The sequence below is a fragment of the Canis lupus genome, chromosome 24 (assembly GCF_011100685.1).
Source record: "Canis lupus familiaris isolate Mischka breed German Shepherd chromosome 24, alternate assembly UU_Cfam_GSD_1.0, whole genome shotgun sequence".
NCBI classification, from domain to species: domain Eukaryota; kingdom Metazoa; phylum Chordata; class Mammalia; order Carnivora; family Canidae; genus Canis; species Canis lupus.
The window spans coordinates 12,181,038-12,200,954 of NC_049245.1; the positions used below are offsets into that span (position 1 = coordinate 12,181,038).

General features: G+C 36.9%; 1 protein-coding gene across 1 annotated transcript in view; it reads right to left on the reverse strand.

Moving 5' to 3' along the window:
• Positions 1-19,917, reverse strand: part of SLX4IP (SLX4 interacting protein) — a 184,658-nt gene that overhangs the window by 17,718 nt on the left and 147,023 nt on the right. The window contains 2 exon segments of the mRNA XM_038571615.1: positions 6,623-6,711; positions 9,688-9,765. Coding sequence (XP_038427543.1) covers positions 6,623-6,711; positions 9,688-9,765 — 167 coding nt within the window.

A 19,917-nucleotide genomic window follows, 5' to 3' on the forward strand; every position in this document is an offset into this window, starting at 1 on the left:
GTGTCAGTGGTCAAAGCCAGGTCTTTTATTTTCAAGTTTGATCTCTTTTCTACTTGTTCTATGTCCTGCCCTATTTTTCCTGATTCAGTCTATCATCTAACTGGTCAGCAAAGGAAGATTATTGGTCTGCACTATGGACAATAAGCACAAAAGATGAGAGGTCCCAGAGACATCCTATTCTAACTTATTCTATCTAACTAGTCTAACTTAAATATGTCCTATTCTAGTTTATCCAGCCTAACCTATTCCAAGTCAGCAAAGGGCAGTTCCTTAGGGATGCTGGAAACAGGAGCATGACCCATCTCGTTCACATATACTGCTGGCTCATCATTGGGGAGGATTTTATTATTAGGAAAGGAAAATAAAACCTCAGGTTACTGCAACATATAAGCAAAGGATAAACTTTTTTAAAAATTTTATTTATTTATTTGAGAGAGAGCAAGAGAGAGCGAGCGAGCAAGAGCACACAAGTGCCAGCAAGGGGAGTAGTGGAGAGGGAGGGGGAAAGAATCTCAAGCGGACTCCTCACTGAGCAGAGCCCAACATGGGGACCCCAAGATCACAACCTAAGCAGAAACCAAGAGTTGGACGCTCAACTGATTGAGCTACCCAAGGGCCCCAAGGACAGTTAATCTTTAAAAAAATGATTTCACCTGAGAAAATTTTTATCTTTTTTGTCACAGTCTAGAAATATGTTCTAGGCAGACCAAGCCAGCCAAGAAGATCTCATCCCTACCACCAGCATGTTCATTATGACATTGCACCTGACAATCCATATAAGGGCAGGTGTGTGATGGCTCTAGTTTCCAATTCAACTCCATGGGAAAATAGCCCATCTATAGGACCTACTTAAGGTATAGCCCTAATCTGTTCCTCAAATATCTGGTGACCATGTTCTGACCCTGAGCACTGGCTTCAGGAGAGGAGGGGAGGCAGAAGGCAAGATAGTGGGCATTAGATTAGTCCTGCTGCTACAGAGTCAAAAGGAGAGTCTGTTCCCTGGAGAAGCCTTCTGTTTGTGTGCACTCAAAAGTGAAGCCTCCTTAGTTGAGGCAGACTGAGCACGTTTATCCTTTAAACCTAAAAACCACAATTATGACAACACTGATCAAGATACAGAATAAAAACTACCTCATATTACAAACTAAAAAAAATTCCAAAAAACACAAGAAAAATATCAGTGACTATTTGTCCAACTTTGAAAATCATTAACACCAAGATTATCAAAGGCAGAAATCATTACGGAAACCATAAAATTGAAGACATACGCAATGTCATATAATTGAAAAGTTAATGATAAATTCACTAAAAGTTAACTTTCTTTACTATGTAAGAAGTTTTTAAATAGCCAGGAGTTGGTGAAATACAAAAATACCAATAGAAAAATGGACACAAACACACAATTCACAAATGAATGGGTCCTGGCTAAAATAAGCACACAGTGACCTCAGCTATCAAGTATCAAGCATGGAGGGGTACAGACTAGGTCATTAAGAAAGGCTGTCTTTAGGCTGGGAGTTGTGGATAATTTTTGCTTTCTTTGTTTATATTTGGATTCTAGAGTTTTTGTACAGTGAACATGGACAATTTTGGTAAGCAGTTATTAAGTGAAAAACTAAGTTCAGAACACTGTGGGAAATGTGAAATATAGAAACAACCTCTTCTCCCTCAAGGAAATTTTCCTAGTACTACAGGAATCTCTGGTTAATTTACCATCAGCATTGTTTAGGAAATACAGTAAGATGAGAAGAATGGATTCTTAAAAAGCTTATGACACATCATGAAAAACCTAGAAAAAATCCACCACTTAATTTTTTGATACAAAAAAAGTTCTTTTCTCGAATGATCTGATTTATATTTATGCATTAGTTCCCTTGAAAACTTTAATCTATAGGTAAGAGTGCAAAGTTAATGCATAGTCAAACTGTTAAGTAGTTTATTTCTTCTAAAGGCAGAAGGTCTGAAATGTTTCTTTCTATATTCTTTTTATTTTTCCTAAAATAAAAAGTAACTCTACCCCCTCATTTTTATCACGTTTAAATCTACAAGTGAGGCTCTCTTTGGTACAAAATTATTTTCCCATTTTTATTGAGCTACATTTTCATCCACTCCCTCCGACAGAAATTCAGTGTGAGAAAGGATTTTTGAGATCATTTGATACCCTCCCCCCTTGACTGAAATGAGGGTGAAGGCCCACAGAGGTTCAATTATGACAACCAAGCTAAAAATAACTCAGGCTAGCATAGTTTATTGCTTCTTTAGACTTGTTCTCATTTCAATTTTATACTCATAAACTAGCAGAATTCTTTTACATTATACAGTAGTTTGACTTATGAGTTCAGCTGAGTGCTTAAAACACTGTCTTCTGTCAGGACATGCCGGTGATCATCCCCCGAGCTGATGCTACAGCGATGAGTGCAGAGCATGTGTGACTGGTGTACATCTGCACAACTTCGATGGTTCCTGTCACAGCTTGGCCACAACCCCCAATGAAGCATAAGGCAGAGAACTCAAAAATCTTACTTATATACCCACTTTCAGGCAACACTGGTAAACTAAATGCCATTTTTAATTTCTAAAAGAATCACAGATTTGTACAGCTTCGTTTTTTGGGTTTTTTTTTTTTTTTTTTTTTACAGCTTTGGTTTAAAAGCAAAAGAGTAGTTTAGAATTTTGAACTTTCTTCTGAATAGCACAGGATCCAAGTGAACCATTAAGGTGCAGAATTGATGCATCTTTAAGAAAAAAAGAGGCTCTGCGTGAATTACATTTTTTTTTAGGTCACCAGAGTAGCCTTCAGTACCCCGATCTGGCAGATTACAAGCTCCTTGAAGGCAGACTACAAGCTTCACTTTCTTATTTTGTCTTTGTTTTCCAGGGCCTACCAGAGCTCCTGGCAAAGAGTGAGCATTCAGCAAATTATGATTAAGTGCGATGGTAAGGACAGATAGGAAGGATATCTGGAGCGTAGGAGGGCCTGTAACCAATGCCCTACCAGATTACAATGCTCTACCTGAAAGGTCCCAGATATATACAGAGTTCTAGTTATACAATAAAGTTATTACTTTGTAGAGTAATTACTTTGGTGATTATGGGTTATTGATTTTAATAAAGAAATAATAAAACTAATGAATAATTTTTAATTTCCTCAAAGCCCCAGAGCTTTACATCTGAGGGGGAAAAAAAGCAACCTCTACACAGGGACATGGGTTTGTAAATATGAAAGATAATCCTGTTGAAATGGAATATAACTGCGTGCAATCAAAATTCACTTTATGCTTTTCATGTTTCTAGGGAAAAAGGTAAAGGGAAAACAAACGAAACAAAACAAACAAAAAAAAAGGTAAAAATCCTCAGAAAGACTTCCCAGCTCCGTTCCTAGCAATAGGTCAAAAACCGAGGCTACAAGGGCCTCAAGATTTCTTATGAGAAACTGTAGTAAGAAAAATATAGTGACTCATCTCATAATAATGCCCTTTCTTCCCAAAGTACACATCACAATTCCCACATCCCTGGCACAGGGGCACTCGGTGCAGAGCTATTGCAACACGGAGCATCTCCCTGCACCAACACCCCTCAGTGGGTGACAGAAATGCCGATGCTGGGGTAACAGACCTCCCCAGTGCTGGGGGAGGGCATTAGGGGGTGGCATGGCTGCACTCATTCTGCCCTCCAAAGAAGGGAGATTTCTCCCTTTGTATTGCTTGATCTGGAACAGTGGTTCTTTTGTACAGCCACCTTTAAGCACTGGGGAGCTAAGTGCAGCTGGCTTCCTTCTGCACAGGCTGAAATAATCCCCTGGCAGAGCTGTTCTGAATAGGCACTCCCAGATTTCCTAACCAACTGTCATTTAGATACTGAGGAACCAAAAAGAAAAAGAAAAGGGGGCGGGGGGGGGGAGGGGGGGAGATGAAGGAAAAGGAATCTGCTACTCAAGGCACAAGCAAGGGGCCCAGGCTTTTGCTTAGGTACTGGCTCCCTCCCCTATCACTTCTGGGGCCATGGAAGACTGTGTTCAGTAAATACTGATAGGAAAACAATTGATGTTTATTGACAAAAACACTTCTCCAATACAGCTATTTAGGAAGCCAATTTCCCAGGCCTTGCCCAGTCAGACATTCCTAGAGAATAACTACCAACAGAAAGGAGACAGATCCTGCCCTTTGGTGAATATCAATGTAAACTGATAAAGAATTCAAAGCTTTCCAGAAGTTCAAGGAATACTCACACAGCCAGATATCACTGGCTTTGGGCATTTGAAGTATGTAACAAACAGTATGCATGCCTTCTCTCTGATAGATTTAAGGATGGGAAGGAAATATGGTTTATTGATCCTCAAATGGCTGAGACAGGTGGGCTCTACCGAGGTCAAACATCAGTAAGGTTAAAGCTCCAAGGCACTGGTGGTGGAAGGACCATGCTGTTGGCTTGATGGGCCATTTGCAGGAGGGCCCTCTGCTAAGCCTGCGTTATTTCACTCTTTATAGGGACAATAAGCTTAAGGAGGTGGTGGACTGCAGCCTGAAAGGAAGGGAGGTGCACAGGTGAGCAGGCCAGCAAGAAGGGGTACACAGAGCCTATGTCCAGGTAGGGAGCTGGTTAGTGGTGCTGATTAGCTGATTCCCGTGTATGTGGCTGAGAAAGTGTGTATGTGAAGGCAGGGTCAGAAGTTTGGAAAAAGAGCAACTGAAGAGACAGAGACTGAGCACATCTAAAGACAGTCACTAAAACAACTAAAGATCCTCATGATATAAACTCTGATAGTGTTATCACTAGAAGTCAGAACACACTGAGGATAAGAAAACTAAACTGGTTCGTGTAAAAGGCTCAGACTGTCAATTTTTCAGAATGAAAACCTTAACATTTAGGAAGTCCTCCCAATTACAGGATTTATATGACAGCAGCTATATAAAAATCAGTATAAAGACCAGTGCCCCTAAGGAGGATAACATTTCATTTGTATTGAAATGTTTTAATCCACCTTTAATAATTTAAGACATTAAGTATTAATATTACATATCATACAAGATCTAATTTCTTTTGTATTCCATCTGAAACAATGACACTTCTTGTTAATAGTTATTTTCTTAAACCACAGATCAATTTCTTCACTGCCCTGAGAATCAGTTGTTATATTATAGCTGTTTCCCAAAAGCATTACTACTTTAGTATTTATTACTTTACTAAGACAACTCTTAACATCCTGGAAACATTTCAAAGAACACATTTTTAATACTTCTCACCAAATTTGTTTCGATTTATGTTATTTAATTGATAGATGAAGAAATAAGGGTCCCACTGGCTTTTCCAAAAGATTCATCTGCTCCAAACAAAAGCATCTCTACTCTTTGCTTTTCCTAGGTCAGTCTCTATGCATTTATTTAAGATGAGGTAAGAAGCTAGTTCGAGACCATGTGGGCCAAATTTCATATTTTGTGTGGATTAAAAAATAATAAACATAAGGAGTAATCTAATATTCCCATAAATTATTTTAGAAGCATAATAATCATATCACACTTCATGTCCTGGTTTCACATCTGCGAGATTTTTTTTCTCTTTGTTAAAGTTCAAGTAATATATCCAAAATTATGGGGAAAAAAAGTCTGCACAAAAAAAAAAAAAAAAAAAAAAAAAAAAAAAAAAAAAAAAAAAGAAAGTCTGCACAGAGGTAAGTTCTGATAGATCGGATTGTGGCTGCAGCAAGATACACAAACAAACATACACATACACACACACACACAGGTGCACGCCAAGTAGACGCTCTCGAGTGTATATGTTAAGCTTACAAGACAAAGCTGCAAGCTACAACATTACAGGTGAGTTTTCTGCATCTGCTTATCTGCACAGAGAACATCAATGAAACACAAATGAAACAGGACCTAAAAAAAGCTTAGTAAGCCTGAGAAAAGATACAGAAAAGCTCTATCAGCAAAGAAACAACACACTGGGGAAAAGTACTGATTCTCATGAAAATGTGATTCACCATGGAATAAAATTCAAAAGCCACTGACCCCAATGAAAGCTTCCAGTGGAAACATGTGGATTTTGCTTCATTTCACTGAAAGACTTTACTTTATCTCATTTGAATATTATTATAAGTACCATCACAGTTTTTGTGATATGTTGCTTTCTCATTTAAAACTGATGTAGAGGGGTGCCTGGATGGCTCAGATGGCTAACTGTCTTCTTTGGGCTCAGGTCATGATCTTGGGGCCCGGGAAATCAAACCCCACATCAGGCTCCCCGGCTGAGTGGGGAGTCTGCTTCTCCCTCTGCACCTCACCCTGCTCATGCTCTCTCTGTGTCTCAAATGAATAAATAAAATCTAAAAAAAAAAAAAAAAAAAAAAAATCTAAATAAATAAATAAATAAATAAATTTGAAGTAGAAAAGACATGGCTGATCAAACTAAATTTTCAAGGGTCTTCAGAAAACAAACAAAAACAAACAAAAACACATCAGTTAATATCATCATGCAATAGCTGGAACATTTTTGGTCCCTTAAAACATGCACTGAATGCTGGATAGCTGAATGATAAATAACTGAAGACAATACCTTTTATATTTATATATAATAAGTTGTCATTTAAGCAGATTTATTTGTAGAATATTTTTGTACATACCAATTCTTCATTCTGACTTGACAAAAGATCACGACTGAATGAAAGCTGACTTACACAGACCACAAATCTGTCGGGAAATACACGGAGCTCTGCACAAAATGAAGAAAATCAAGTTACTAAAGGCATCAAAAATCTATGAAAACAGAAATGCTTGGTACCAGATTTTTTCAGTTATAGTTATAAGCATGTATGTATACAACATATGTCTCTTCTCCTCGCCTTTCAGTGTTTGCCATCAGCAGGGCGGAGCGAGCACAGAGCTCTGGGGAGCACCCAGGAGGTTGCAAATTGGTCCACCTGAGCCCCTGGACCATTATGTTCTATCCCATGAAACCCCCAGGCAGGGCCCTTGCAGCCCTCCCACTGTGTCAGTTTGCTGTTTTCTGACCAGAACCCACATTTGGGAAATAGGATCAATGTTCTCTAATGAGTGTGCAGATTTATACAGGAAAAGGAAGAATAGGAAATAAGATCTGAAAACCCATCAATGTTCTTACTAATTAATTCTTTTACTTATCATCTCTTTGGTCAACTGGTCTTAGATCGGTCCCCTAAAGTAGAGGGCAAATTCCCAATCTGAATTAGGCTATGAAAACAGCAGGGTCATTAATAGGAATAATTATAAGGAAACGGTAAAATATGTGATAGTTAAGATGATAGAATTACACCACAGTCACACTAAACTATCATTACAACTTCTTAAAGCAAAGCCACTGACTTATGGGTGGGGAAGGCTGAAAAGAATCACAGAACTGGATGCCCCAACACTCAATGAAAAAGAGAATTTATACAGGAAAATGGCAAATAAAATGGTAAATGCCACCTTTATCTTTCCTCCTCTCTAACCTGCCTGCCTATCCATCCACATGTACTTATGCAGCCTCCATCTATCTCTGGAGTGATGTTTACCTGATGCTAGCAGTGTATATTCTGAGTGGGAGGTGAGGACCTTCTCCCTTCTTTATATTTGATTGTATCCCTCTAATATTTTTATAATACACATGTATCATACTTACAACACAAAGCCATTTTTCTAAAAGAGAAAACTTCTCTTAGATGTGACCAATATTTTCAAAGAGGGATAGTATGAATCAGATAAGTGAATCCTTTTGCATACATTGTTCATTTCTAACAATGGATGACAATGTGAGGAACAGACAGAGGCAGAACTCCTCTTAGCCTGATACAGCATGAAGGTGTTGATTATGCAAGCACACAACTTAAACACAGTTTAACACTGTACCACCAGGCTAAGTTAAATTATACCAAAGGCCTAATGAGTTGATGCTCTAGTAATAGCCAAGTCTTTATCTCTCCTTTAGACTACTGATGTGTTTGTCCTTGGTGATCACTCCTCCCTATTCTGATTCATCCTACTCAGTGCAAGTAGGTTAACAGTACTAAAAAAAAAAACCAGCTCCACTTCTCCTGCTCAAAACCCCATCCTGGCTCCTCAGTAGCTACCACATGACCTGCAAACTTCAAAGCCCTCCCTGTGTGGGGCCTAACCTGTCATTCTGGTCTTACCCTTGTTGTCCTCCTCATGTAGAAATCTCCATTTCAAAAAGCCTGAGTGTGTTGAAACTGACCTCTCAAAGATGTTCTATCTGGCTACGAGACTAGGGGTGGATACTGAAAAGCCAAAAATAAAACCAAAACAAAAAAACAAAAAAACCCACCCTTCCTCAAAAAAACCCCAAAGTCATTAATATTTATTTATTAATTCTTTTGTAAAAGATTATTTATTTGACACAGAAAAAGAGAGTGTGTGTACAAGCAGAGGGAGCAGCAGACTCCCCAGTGAGCAGGGAGCCTGATCCCAGGACCCCAGGATCATGACCTGAGCTGACGGCAGACACTTAACTGACTGAGCCACCCAGGCACTCCATTCTTAAAATTTCTTAATGGGGTAAGTGGTAAGTAGTCTGCTTCTCACTTTCAGGAAGGAGGAACTGAGCCACAGAATTCATTATTTATCCCCTGTCATTATTTATCCCCTGTCAATTTTCATAACATTGAAATACACCTCAGTAGATCAGAATTCAAATTCAAAATGATCATTTCTATCCAATAATTCCTCTGATTTGTCCTTCCATTTCTTTCTCTGAAAAATAAGAATGCTAGAATGATGAATTTTGAACATTTGGGGGCCAGGTATTGTATACACAGAAAGAAACTTCTATACACCTTTTCTTTGCTTAGATCACAACTGAGAATTTTATTATTTTAATATTTAAATAAAGTAAAGATTTAGATAATAGCAATCTCTACCATACAGGGTAGCTAGGCTTCATTTTATTTATTTATTTATTTATTTTTTTTTTTTTTAGGCTTCATTTTAATAGCAGAAAGTTAACTGGCTTATTTTACTAAGAGAATTGAATAAAGTGGAAAGCTCCATTAGGAGAGTAAAATATTTGAGTGGCACTTAACAGTTTAAAAAGTGAAGATAATTGTTACGATTCCAAGAGCAAATCTCCATATAGTTTATTTTCAAAGTCCCTGTTTCATATCTTATATATTAAAATCATCCAAGGAAGTTCAGTTAGATTTTCTTTCCAATGTTCAGATCAGCTTGGAGAATTGTCATTAGCATCTGACTTTGTTGTTGTTGGCTGGATATGTTTGACATCATTTCCCAAGTGGACATCTTGACTTGGGGAAATGAGGAGGGAAGCTGGCCTTGTCACACACCTAAGAAAGGCTCTGACAGCTCTGGGCTGGGAAAGCATTTTCTCGTGTACACACTTGTTCTATATCCCAGGGACTTGGTGTGCACAGACAAAGATGAAGTGATTCATAGTTTAACTGCCTGTCAAATCATTCTGGAAGCTCAATGAAAGTGCTGAGATGCAGCAGGAGAGTGAAGCATAATGTGGCTCCACTCACAGTTCTCAGGCAGTGAAAATTGAAAAAAATCACAAACGTTTAGAAATATTCTTAATTAGCACTTCAATTTCACAAAGGCAATGAAGCAAGTTGAAATCTTCATTCTTTAATTTTCATTCTGTCTAGAGTAAGTTAATAATCAAAATGCCTGACAACTCAAGAAATCAGTTTCTTACCAGCACTCTGTGAGCCCCTGAAACAGTGAAGTCGTATCCCTCTCTTGAGGAAATAGGCTGTGATTTGAAAGCCATACCCTGTAAAGTGAAAGAGGGCATCATTAGACCATAAGCTTGTTTGCCACTAAATTCCATAGGCCTCCCCAGTGCTTATTACATAGCATGTGTTCAATAATTATTTAGCATATGAAATAAAAAAGAATCAAGAGAGGGACTCACTTGAGAGAAAGAGGTAAACATTACAATCTGAGCTCTTCTAGCCTGGCCAGAACACCTGGCTAGAATGGTTTCCAGTCCCTGAAGTGACTCAGTTACTTTGTACAATGAATTCAACCAAGAATTCTCTACCCAGCAAGGCTATCATTACAAATTGAAGGAGTGATTAAGAGCTTTCCATATAAACAAAAGGTAAAGGATTCATCACCATGAAACTAGCCCTACAAGAAATGCTAACAGGGCTTCTTTAAGCCAAAAAGAAATGGCACTATTATAACCAAAAAAATTATTTGGTTATAATTAATATTTTATATATTATATATATTCATAATTAATGTATATTATATATTCTCATATAGTTTCATATTTATATATGAATGAGTAAAAATCTTACTGGAAAAGGAAAATCTATAACAAAGGTAGTGGACAAGTGCTTGTAAAGCAAGTATGAAAGTTAAAAGAAAAAGGTAGTAAAATTCCCTCAAATTACAATAATTAGTTAAGAGCAGCATAAAATAGAAAGATGGAAAAAAAAATAGAAAGATGGAAAATGTGTCATCAAAAAAATATAAAATATGGCAGAAGGTAATAAGGTAAAGCTTTAGAGTGTATTTAACATTAAGTTGCTGTCAACCTAAAACAAACTATTTACATATGATATTTTATGTGAACCTCATGGTAACCACAAGGAAATATATATATAGTAAATATATGAAAGAAAGTGAGAAAGGAAGCAAACATAACCCTAAATAAATCCATCAAACTACAAAGGAAGAGAGAAAGAGAAGAAAGGAACAGAAAGGAACTACAAAAACAAGAAAACAATGAGCAAAATTGCAATAAGTATATGCTTATATATGATTATAATAGTCTGAAATTGCCAGTCAAAAGACACAGAGTGCTAAATGGATAAAAAACAAGACCCATCTACATGCTGCCTGTAAGACATTCACTTCAGGAATAAGAACACACAGACTAAAAGTGGAGGGATAGGATAGAAAAAGATATTCCATGCCAATGGAAATGAAAAATGCTGAATAGCTATATTCGTATCAAACAATATAAACTTTAAAACAAGACTATTTAAAAAAAAGAGAGCATTACATAAAGCAGTCAATCCTTCATGAAAATAAAACATTTATAAATATATATGCACCAGATAGGGGAGCACCAAAACATATAAAACAAATATTAACAGATCTAAAAGAAGAAATTAAAAGCAATACAGTAATACTAGGAGAGTATAATACCCCACTTTCACCAATGGGTAGATCATCCAGACGGCAACAACAAATCAATATAGAAACATTGGCTTTAAACAACACATTAGACCAGACAGATTTAACAGATATAAACAAGGTATTCTATCCAAAAGCAGAATACATATTTTTTTCCAAGTGCACACAGAATGTACTCTAGGTTGGATCACAGGTTGGGCCACAAAACAAGTCTCAATAATTTCAAGAAAATTGAAATCATATTAAGCATCTCTTCCAAGCACAATGGTATGAAACTAGGAATTAATTAGAAGAAAACAGGAAAAACATAAAAACATGGAATTAAACAACATGCTACTGAACAACGGATGGGCCACTGAAGAAAACAAAGGAGAAATAAACATCCAGATAAATAAAAATAAATATAGGACTTACCAAAATATATGGGATGCAGCAAAAGGAGTTCTATGAGGGAAGTTCATAGCAATACTCAATATTTCTTGAAGCCTACCTCAAGAAATAAGAAAAATCTCAAATAATCTAACTTTACACCTAAAGGAATCAGGAAAGAAGAACAAGAAAAGCTGAAAACTAATGGAAGGAAATAATGACCAGAAGAGAAATAGAGAATAAAAAGTCAGTAGAAAAAAATCAATAAAGTGAAGAGCTAGCTCTTTGAAAAGATAAACAAATTTGACAAACGTTTAGCTAAACTGAGAGAGAGAGAGAGAGAGAGAGAGATAATTCAAATAAAATAAAAAAGATAAGTTATAACCAATACTAAATAAATACAAAGCATTGTAAGAGACTACTATGAAAAATGATATACCAAAAAAATGGACAACCTAGAAGAAATGAATAAATTCCAAGAAAGATACAATCTTCCAAGATTGAATAATGAAGAAATACAAAATCCAAATAGACCAATAAGTAGACTGAAACAGTAATCAAAAACCTCCCAACAACAAAAGTCCAGGACCAGACAGACAGTTTCACTGAGAATGAAGAATCCTACCAAACATTCAAGGAAGATTTAACGCCTATCCTTTTCAAACTTTTCCAAAAATTGAAGAGGAGGGAAAGCTTCCAAACACATTTTACAAGGCCAGCATTACGCTGATACCAAAACCAGACAAGGGCACCACAAAAAAGAAAAAAAAAAATTAAAAGCCAATATACTTGATGAACATAGATCCCAAATCCACACATATTAGCAAAACAAATCCAAAAATACATTAAAAGAATCATAAACCATGGTGTAATTTATTCCAGTGATGCCAGGATGGTCCAACATCTGCAAATCAATCAACACTGCACATCTCATTAACAAAATTAAAGATAAAAATCACACGATCATCTCAAAAGGTGCAGGGAAAAAATGTGACAAAATTCAACATCTGTTTATGATAAAAAATCTCAACAAAGTGAGTATGAAGGAAACATATTTCAATATAATAAAGACCATATATGACAACCCTACAGCTAACATCATGCTTAGTGGTGAAAAGGTGAAAGCCCTAAGATCAGGAACAAGACAAGGATGCCCACTCTCATCACTTTCATTCAAAACTGGTATCAGAAGTCCTAGCCATAGCAATTAGGCAATAAAGAGAAATAGAAGACAGCCATATCAGAAAAGAGGTAAAACTGTCACTACTTACAACAGATGACATAATACTATGTATAGAAAACGCTAAAGAATCCACCAATAAAACCTGTTAGAATAAGTGAATTCAGTAAAGTCGCAGGATACAAACCAATACACAGAAATCTGTAGTACTTCTATACACTAATGATAAAACATTAGAAATGGAAGTTTAGAAAACAATCCCATTTACAATTGCATCAGCAAAAGAATAAAATATCTATTAATAAATTTAACCAAGGAGGTGAATGACCTGGACACTGATGAAAGACAACACAAATAAATGGAAACATATTCTGTGCTCAGACTGGAAGAATTAATATTGCTGAAATGTCTATACTACCCAACACAATCCACAGATTCAATGCAATACCTGTCAAAATTCCTGTGGCATACTTCACAGAACTAGATAAAACAAGTCTAAAATTTGTATGGAACCACAAAAGATCCTGAAAAGCCCAAGCAATTTTGAGAAAGAATAACAAAGCTGGAAGTATTATACTTCCTGATTTCAAACTATGCTGCAAAGTGTAGTAAATCAAAACATTATGGTATTGGTACAAAGACAGACACACAGATCAATAAAACAGAATAGAAAGCCCAGAAATAAACCCACACATATGTGGATAGCTAATCTATGACAGAGGAGCCAAGAACATACAAGGGAGAAAGGATGGTCTCTTCGATAATGATGTTGGGAAAACAGGATAGTCACATGTGAAAGAATAAAACTAGACCACTGTTTTCTATTATACACAAAAATTAACTCGAAATGCATTAAAAATTTGAATATAAGACTTGAAACCATAAAATTCCTTAGAAGAAAATAGAAGTGTTAAATTCTTTGACATCGTCTTAGCAACATCTTTCTGGATCTGACTCTAATGAGAAGGGAAACAAAAGTGAAAGTAAACAAACTGGACTATATCAAACATAAAAGCTTCTACCCAGCAAAAGAACCATCAAAAAAATGAACAAGCAACTCACTAATAAGAGAAGTTTGTTTTGTTTTGCAAACTATATGTCCAATAAGGGGTTAATATCCAAAATACATATAAAATTCATTTAACTCAATGATAACAACAAAACAAACAATCTGATTTAAAAATGAGCAGTGAGAGGCACCTCTCTCCGGTGGTTCAGTCAGTTTAGTGTCCAACTCTCAATTTTGGCTCAGGTCAGGATCTCAGGGTTATGAGACTGAGCCCTGAGTCCGGCTCCACACTGGGCATGGAGCCTACATAAGATTCTCTGTCTCCCTCTCCCTCTGCCCCTACTATCCCCAATGCCCTCTCTAAAAAAAAGGAGGAGAGGCAGAAGATTTGCATAATCATTTCTCCAAAGAAGATGTAAAGATGGCTAATAGGCACATGAAAAGATGCTCAACATGACTATTTAATAGGCAAATGCAAATCAAAACTACAATGAGAAATACATAACATCTGTTAGAACAGTTATTTTAAAAAGACAAATAACAAGTGTTGATGAGAGTGTAAATCGGTGTACCCACTATGGAGAACCTAGTGGCCTCAAAACATTAAAAACAGAACTACCATACGATCCTGATATTCCACTCTGTAGTATTTACCCAAAGAACATGAAAACACTAATTCAAAAAGATATATGCACACCTATGTTTACTGCAGCATTACTTATAGCAGCCAAGGTATGGAAACAACCTAGGTGTCCATTAATAGACGAATAATGGATAAAGAGGATGTGGCACATTTATACAATGGACTATTACTCAATAGTAATTACTCAAACATAAAAAAAGAATGAAATCTTGCCATTTGTGATAACACAGATGGACCTTGAAGGTGTTAGACTAAATGAAATAAGGCAGAGAAAGACAAATACCATATGATTTCACTCGTATGTGGAATCTAAAAAAGCAACCAAATGAACAAACAAAATAAAACAAAAATAAGAGACTAGTGGTTACAGGGGGTGGGGGTGAGGGGGCAAGAAAGGGTGAAGAGAGTTATCTGGATGGTGATGGATGATAACTAGACCTGTGGCGATCACTTCGTAATGTATATAAACATCAAATTATAAAGATGTATATCTGAAACTTACATTTAGAGGGAAAGGGGCATAGTCAGTGAAATACTACATTGCTCCTAAAAACAAATAAACCACAACTCCAGGCCATATTAGAAAAAAGTCTCAGAAATAAAATATTAAGTTAAAGAAGCCTGGTACAAAGAAATACATTCCAACTGAAAATGGAGACATCACCATTCATCTCATGGGATAGCAAGATAATTTCACTAAAAGTGCAGCATGGTTCCTTCTTCTCTCCTCCTTTTCCTTCCTCCCTCACTCTTTTCTTCCTTCCCTTCCAGCCCACCTCCAAGTATAAACTACTCTTTTGAAGACCTTCCTGAAAAGATTAAATAAAAATGTCCTCCCAAATAGGGTATCTCCAGGCTATAAGACAACCTCAGATATAGTATTATGTCCATGAAATTGGAAGGGCCAGGAGTTATCAGAGGTAGTCTCAGATTTTAATTGTTCTGAAATGACTTTTATAAAAAAAGAAAAGAAAAAAGAAAAAAAAAAAAAAGAAAAAAGTTCCCACTTTTACATTCAGTATCCTTCTGACACTCCTGTAGAAAGATCCAGAACATCAATCAGGGACTATAGATCTGACGTCTATCTGCACAAGCTACAGCTTTGACAGCACAGCTACCTTAGTCAGGGGGATTGTGAAATAACAGTGACATCTATGACAGCATAATCTCCAGATTTATAGATATGAAATACATTTTTTCTAACACATTTGGAATGGATTGCATTTTGGTCATGTCATATGCCTTCTTTTTCTGTGTAAAATGTCAAACAAAATATGCATACCACTGGCATTATTCTGAGTGCTTTAAAACAATTCCTTTATTCCTTAGGTCACTGAAAGGGAATTGACTTCCACATCTGTTTATTTGTCCTACTGCTTAAGAGGGGTCGAGGTTGTAAAGAAAGGAGTCCTTAACAATTTGGAATTCACCAATACAAGAAAATTTTACAATGACTTTCAAAGTAATGATTTATAATGCCAGTCTTCCAAAGGTGTGAATAACAATAACAAAATCCAGTATCTAAGTCATTCTGCCTTTGGTAGTAGTGAATCATACTTAATACTTACAGCTCTAGGTAAGACTCAGATTCTCAAAATCTTCTCCCTGTACAAAATCTCCAGCAATAAAATGTTATTATTAGGAAGGGGTCTAAATCTGAGGTTGACTCTGAAATCTGAATTCAGAAAACACGGTATCTGGACATACCCTGAGTGATAACTAACACTTACTTGGTAGGCTAAACAACAGTCTGAATATAACACCTTCTCCAACAGAAAAAGAAAGCAGTATAAAGAAAATAGTAACTAAGTGATTATTAAACTTACTAGAATTGAGTTCACTGAACCAGTTTCCCTATGCTTCCCACCCCCAGGATAGGATTATGCTAAAGAGAATCATTCCTAAACTGGCCACCTGTCATGATTTTAATGGAAAACCAATTCTCCAGCCCCACCCCCACCCCACCATGGCATCTTCAAGAGAAATGGCAAATTTAACATGTAAAAAAGATTTGCACCTGCTTAATCTAAATTCCACCAGCCATAGGAAAGTTTATTGTTTAAAGAGAACTTGAAAAGGGATTAAACACAAAAGATACTGTGTCAGTTCTTATGGCAAACTAATTTTGATATATAAACAGAGAAAATAACTGCCACTGAAATATATGGACTTGAAATGCTACAGAGATGTATTTCATTTATCCATAGATAACAGGCAGTGATAAAGACTACAGGCTTATCTTTGCTCTTTAATGTAATTAACTTCCTCACAGAGTTCAGCAGGCCACTGAGATTTTGTACTTAGCCAGAGCTAAAGCAAAGTTTCACTATTCTCTAAAACTAAATAGCAACTTGGCAAAGAATCCAGGAGGCCTTTTCTATTCCCTTCTCCTGGCCTACACTCCAAGCTTAACACTGGTGTTGTAAATGCACAGAATTGGAGTAGGGGACAAAATGGAAATCACAAAGTGAGCATCTCTTCACTTGAAAACTACCTGACAATAGCATTCCAAGATCCTGAGGCACTTGTAAATCACATTTAAATACGCCTGTTTCCTTGCTGGGTATCTGAGAATATTGTCTTTAGACCCAGGAAGAGACTGGGGTTAGGAGGGCAACAGTTTTGTTGTGGAATCATCTTTCTACTGGGAGTCTTCAAGTAGGCATATTTCTAGAAATAATTTATATTTCTGTGCTGCTTAATGTCACTTGATGTCCAGTACCAGCAAGAGTCCATCTCCCGTCCCCCTGACCTCCGAACAGCCCCCAAAAGTCTCCAGTCCATGCCTCTGGCATTCTGTAGTTTGTAAAGAGCTGCTGCTCTACCTTTGTATAGATCTCCCAAATGATGATTTGTTACCACATTCACATTCTTCTGGCTCACCTGGTCATCACTAAAGAGTTTAAGTCTCTAAGATAAAAAGGGGTGGGGGTGGAGGGAAGGGACTCAGCAATATTTATGAAAGAGTGGCCCGTGTTTTAAGGACAAACCTGAGTTCTGCTATTTTACTCCATATTTTGTCTAAATAAACTCCTCCAAAATGGCTTTAATAGAGATTCAGAGACTTTATGAATAGAAGGAAAAACAACAACAAAAATCAAATATGGGTTGAACAGATCTCATCCTGGTTTAGTAGAGCAGTACATTAGTTTTAAGTAGTACTGTGCTCCAGTGAGTAATACTTTTTAAGGGAGTGGTCGTGTATTTGGGTTGTTATATATTTCATAGTCCCAAGACACTGAGAACAAATATCCAATGTGGAGTTTTTACTGTAAAACTATACAGCTTCACTTGTTTTCCAGGGGACTCATAGCCAAGGTGATGTGAACTTCCCTGAGGCTGCCAAGAGAAGTCTGTGGTACAGTGCATCACAATGCAAAGCCCTCTCCCACAGCTATTCTGAGAGCACGTGGAGCCTGGGAAAATGCCTCTGAGTGGCCTGCTGAGCCATCAGGACTGAATGACAGGTAAGCACTGCTTCATAGCTGGCTCCACCCAACGCTGCATGGCTCTCCTCCAGCCAAACCTCCCAAACCTCAAGGCAGCCTCAAAGCAGAAAGACCTACTTTGTCCCACAATACTTCTCTCCCTAAGATGACTTATTCGTTATTGTTATCATCACTCACAATCATGAAAGATGTCAAACATCCAGAAAAGTAGAAAAATAGTGCCATGAACACCTAAAACCCCAGCTAGACTCGATAATGGTTAATACCTTATCATATTTCATATACCTATTTGGTAAACCATTTCAAAGTATATTAGACATCATGACCCTTCACTCCTAAATACGTGAGCACAGATTCATATGTGACAAGACATTCTCCTATATCACCAAAATACTGTGATCACAACTGAGCATGACATTATTGCTTCATCAAATAACCAGCCCATATTCAAATCTCCCAAAATACCCCCAAAATGTGTATCAGTGATTTTCCTCTTGAATTAGAAGCTAACCAAAGATCACATTTTGCATCTGGTTAGGTCTCTTACATTTCTGGTAATCTCAAATAATTTCTCCCTTTCTTTCTTTTATTTATAACTCTGACTTATTACAGAGATCAGGCTAGTTGCCTTCTAGAGTGACCCCTATTCAGGATTTGAACTTTAAAAATGAAATCTCAGTTGCCTAAATACAAATTTTCAACTTGTATGCTCTTTTATAATGCCAGCCCTTTGTTAATTTTGATAGCTTCTTTAAATGCTGCGGGAAACAGCAGGTTCAAACTAATGCTGTAATTATAATTCAAAGTCTGGAACACAGATGACTTGAAGATTTAGTCCTAAAGATAATTTCAAAGAAATGAGATCTTAAATTTGTAAACAAATTTTTAGCAATGGTAAAAGCAGGTGGGATAGTGGTCTCCTACTTGTTTGAAGAAAGGGTATTTGGTGGCAATCAGATGACTATATGCTGACCTGGAAGCAGCTCCCAATTTTCTACCAGTTCAGACTTGTGACTGTTTTCAGTCTGAGATCATGAGTCAGCTCTCACTCTCTATCTGAAGACTTGGTGAAATTTAATAAGAGGGTAGGAAGGAAGGGGTTGACAGCTACCAAGTCTGACAATGTCTTTTATGCTAGACTAGACCAGGAACATAGAAAGCATTTTAAAAATAAAGAACATGTGTATTTTAAAGCTATTCTGTTCAGGAAAAATGAAGTTACAACTCATTGTAACTGTCCATTTGGAAAGTTACACCTGTCCTTATCAGATGGCCATGGGTAGAGAAGTCACAAGTGTGATGCTTTCTGAATGAAACATTCAGAACATACAGAGAGGTTAGGTATAATAACAAGATGGAGACGTGAGAAAAGCCCTGATGGGGACCTTTGAAACATATTATAGGCTTAATGTGATCTTCACCATTGCTGGTGATGGATGGGGTTGAGGACAGGAGTTGTTCTGTGGGAACCAAAAAACAAAAGTCCTACCCTAAGTTTAAGAACACACACACACACACACACACACACACAGAGGATCCTAGTTTAAGACCACAAGTGGGAAACAATTTGGGTGGGTAAGTGGAATATTTGGTTCTAGGCTAAAAATTTCACTTATAAACCAAGACATTTAGAGACTCCAAAAGGATCCCTTGAGAGAACATTTCACGTTCTTAAATAAGGACAGTACTGGACTCTGAGTCACAATAAAGCTATGTCTATTTGATGCCAAAACAAATGGGGCAAACTAGTTAGTTCCACGAAAAAAAACAAAAGACCTATGAACAAAATTATTACTTAAGGCCAAATTTACTTAGAAAAATTTTTTTTACCTGTCACTTCATTGACTTTGTATGCAATACCACTGGCCACATGTGCTATTAATTTTACTATCTATGGGATCCATCTGAGCATGTTACCACTGAACGAGAAAGCTGCTCGGGCAGACAAAAATTAGAATAAAACAAATCGAGAAATTATCGCTTCAGATTTCTTTCCTATACTGCTTTCCCACTTTTTGGTTTATGAAAATATGTCCTTAAGATTAGGTATGAAAACCATGTTTAGATAATGTGTAAGCACAGATGAAATGATATTCAAAACAATGGTTCCCACAACCGTAACTCTG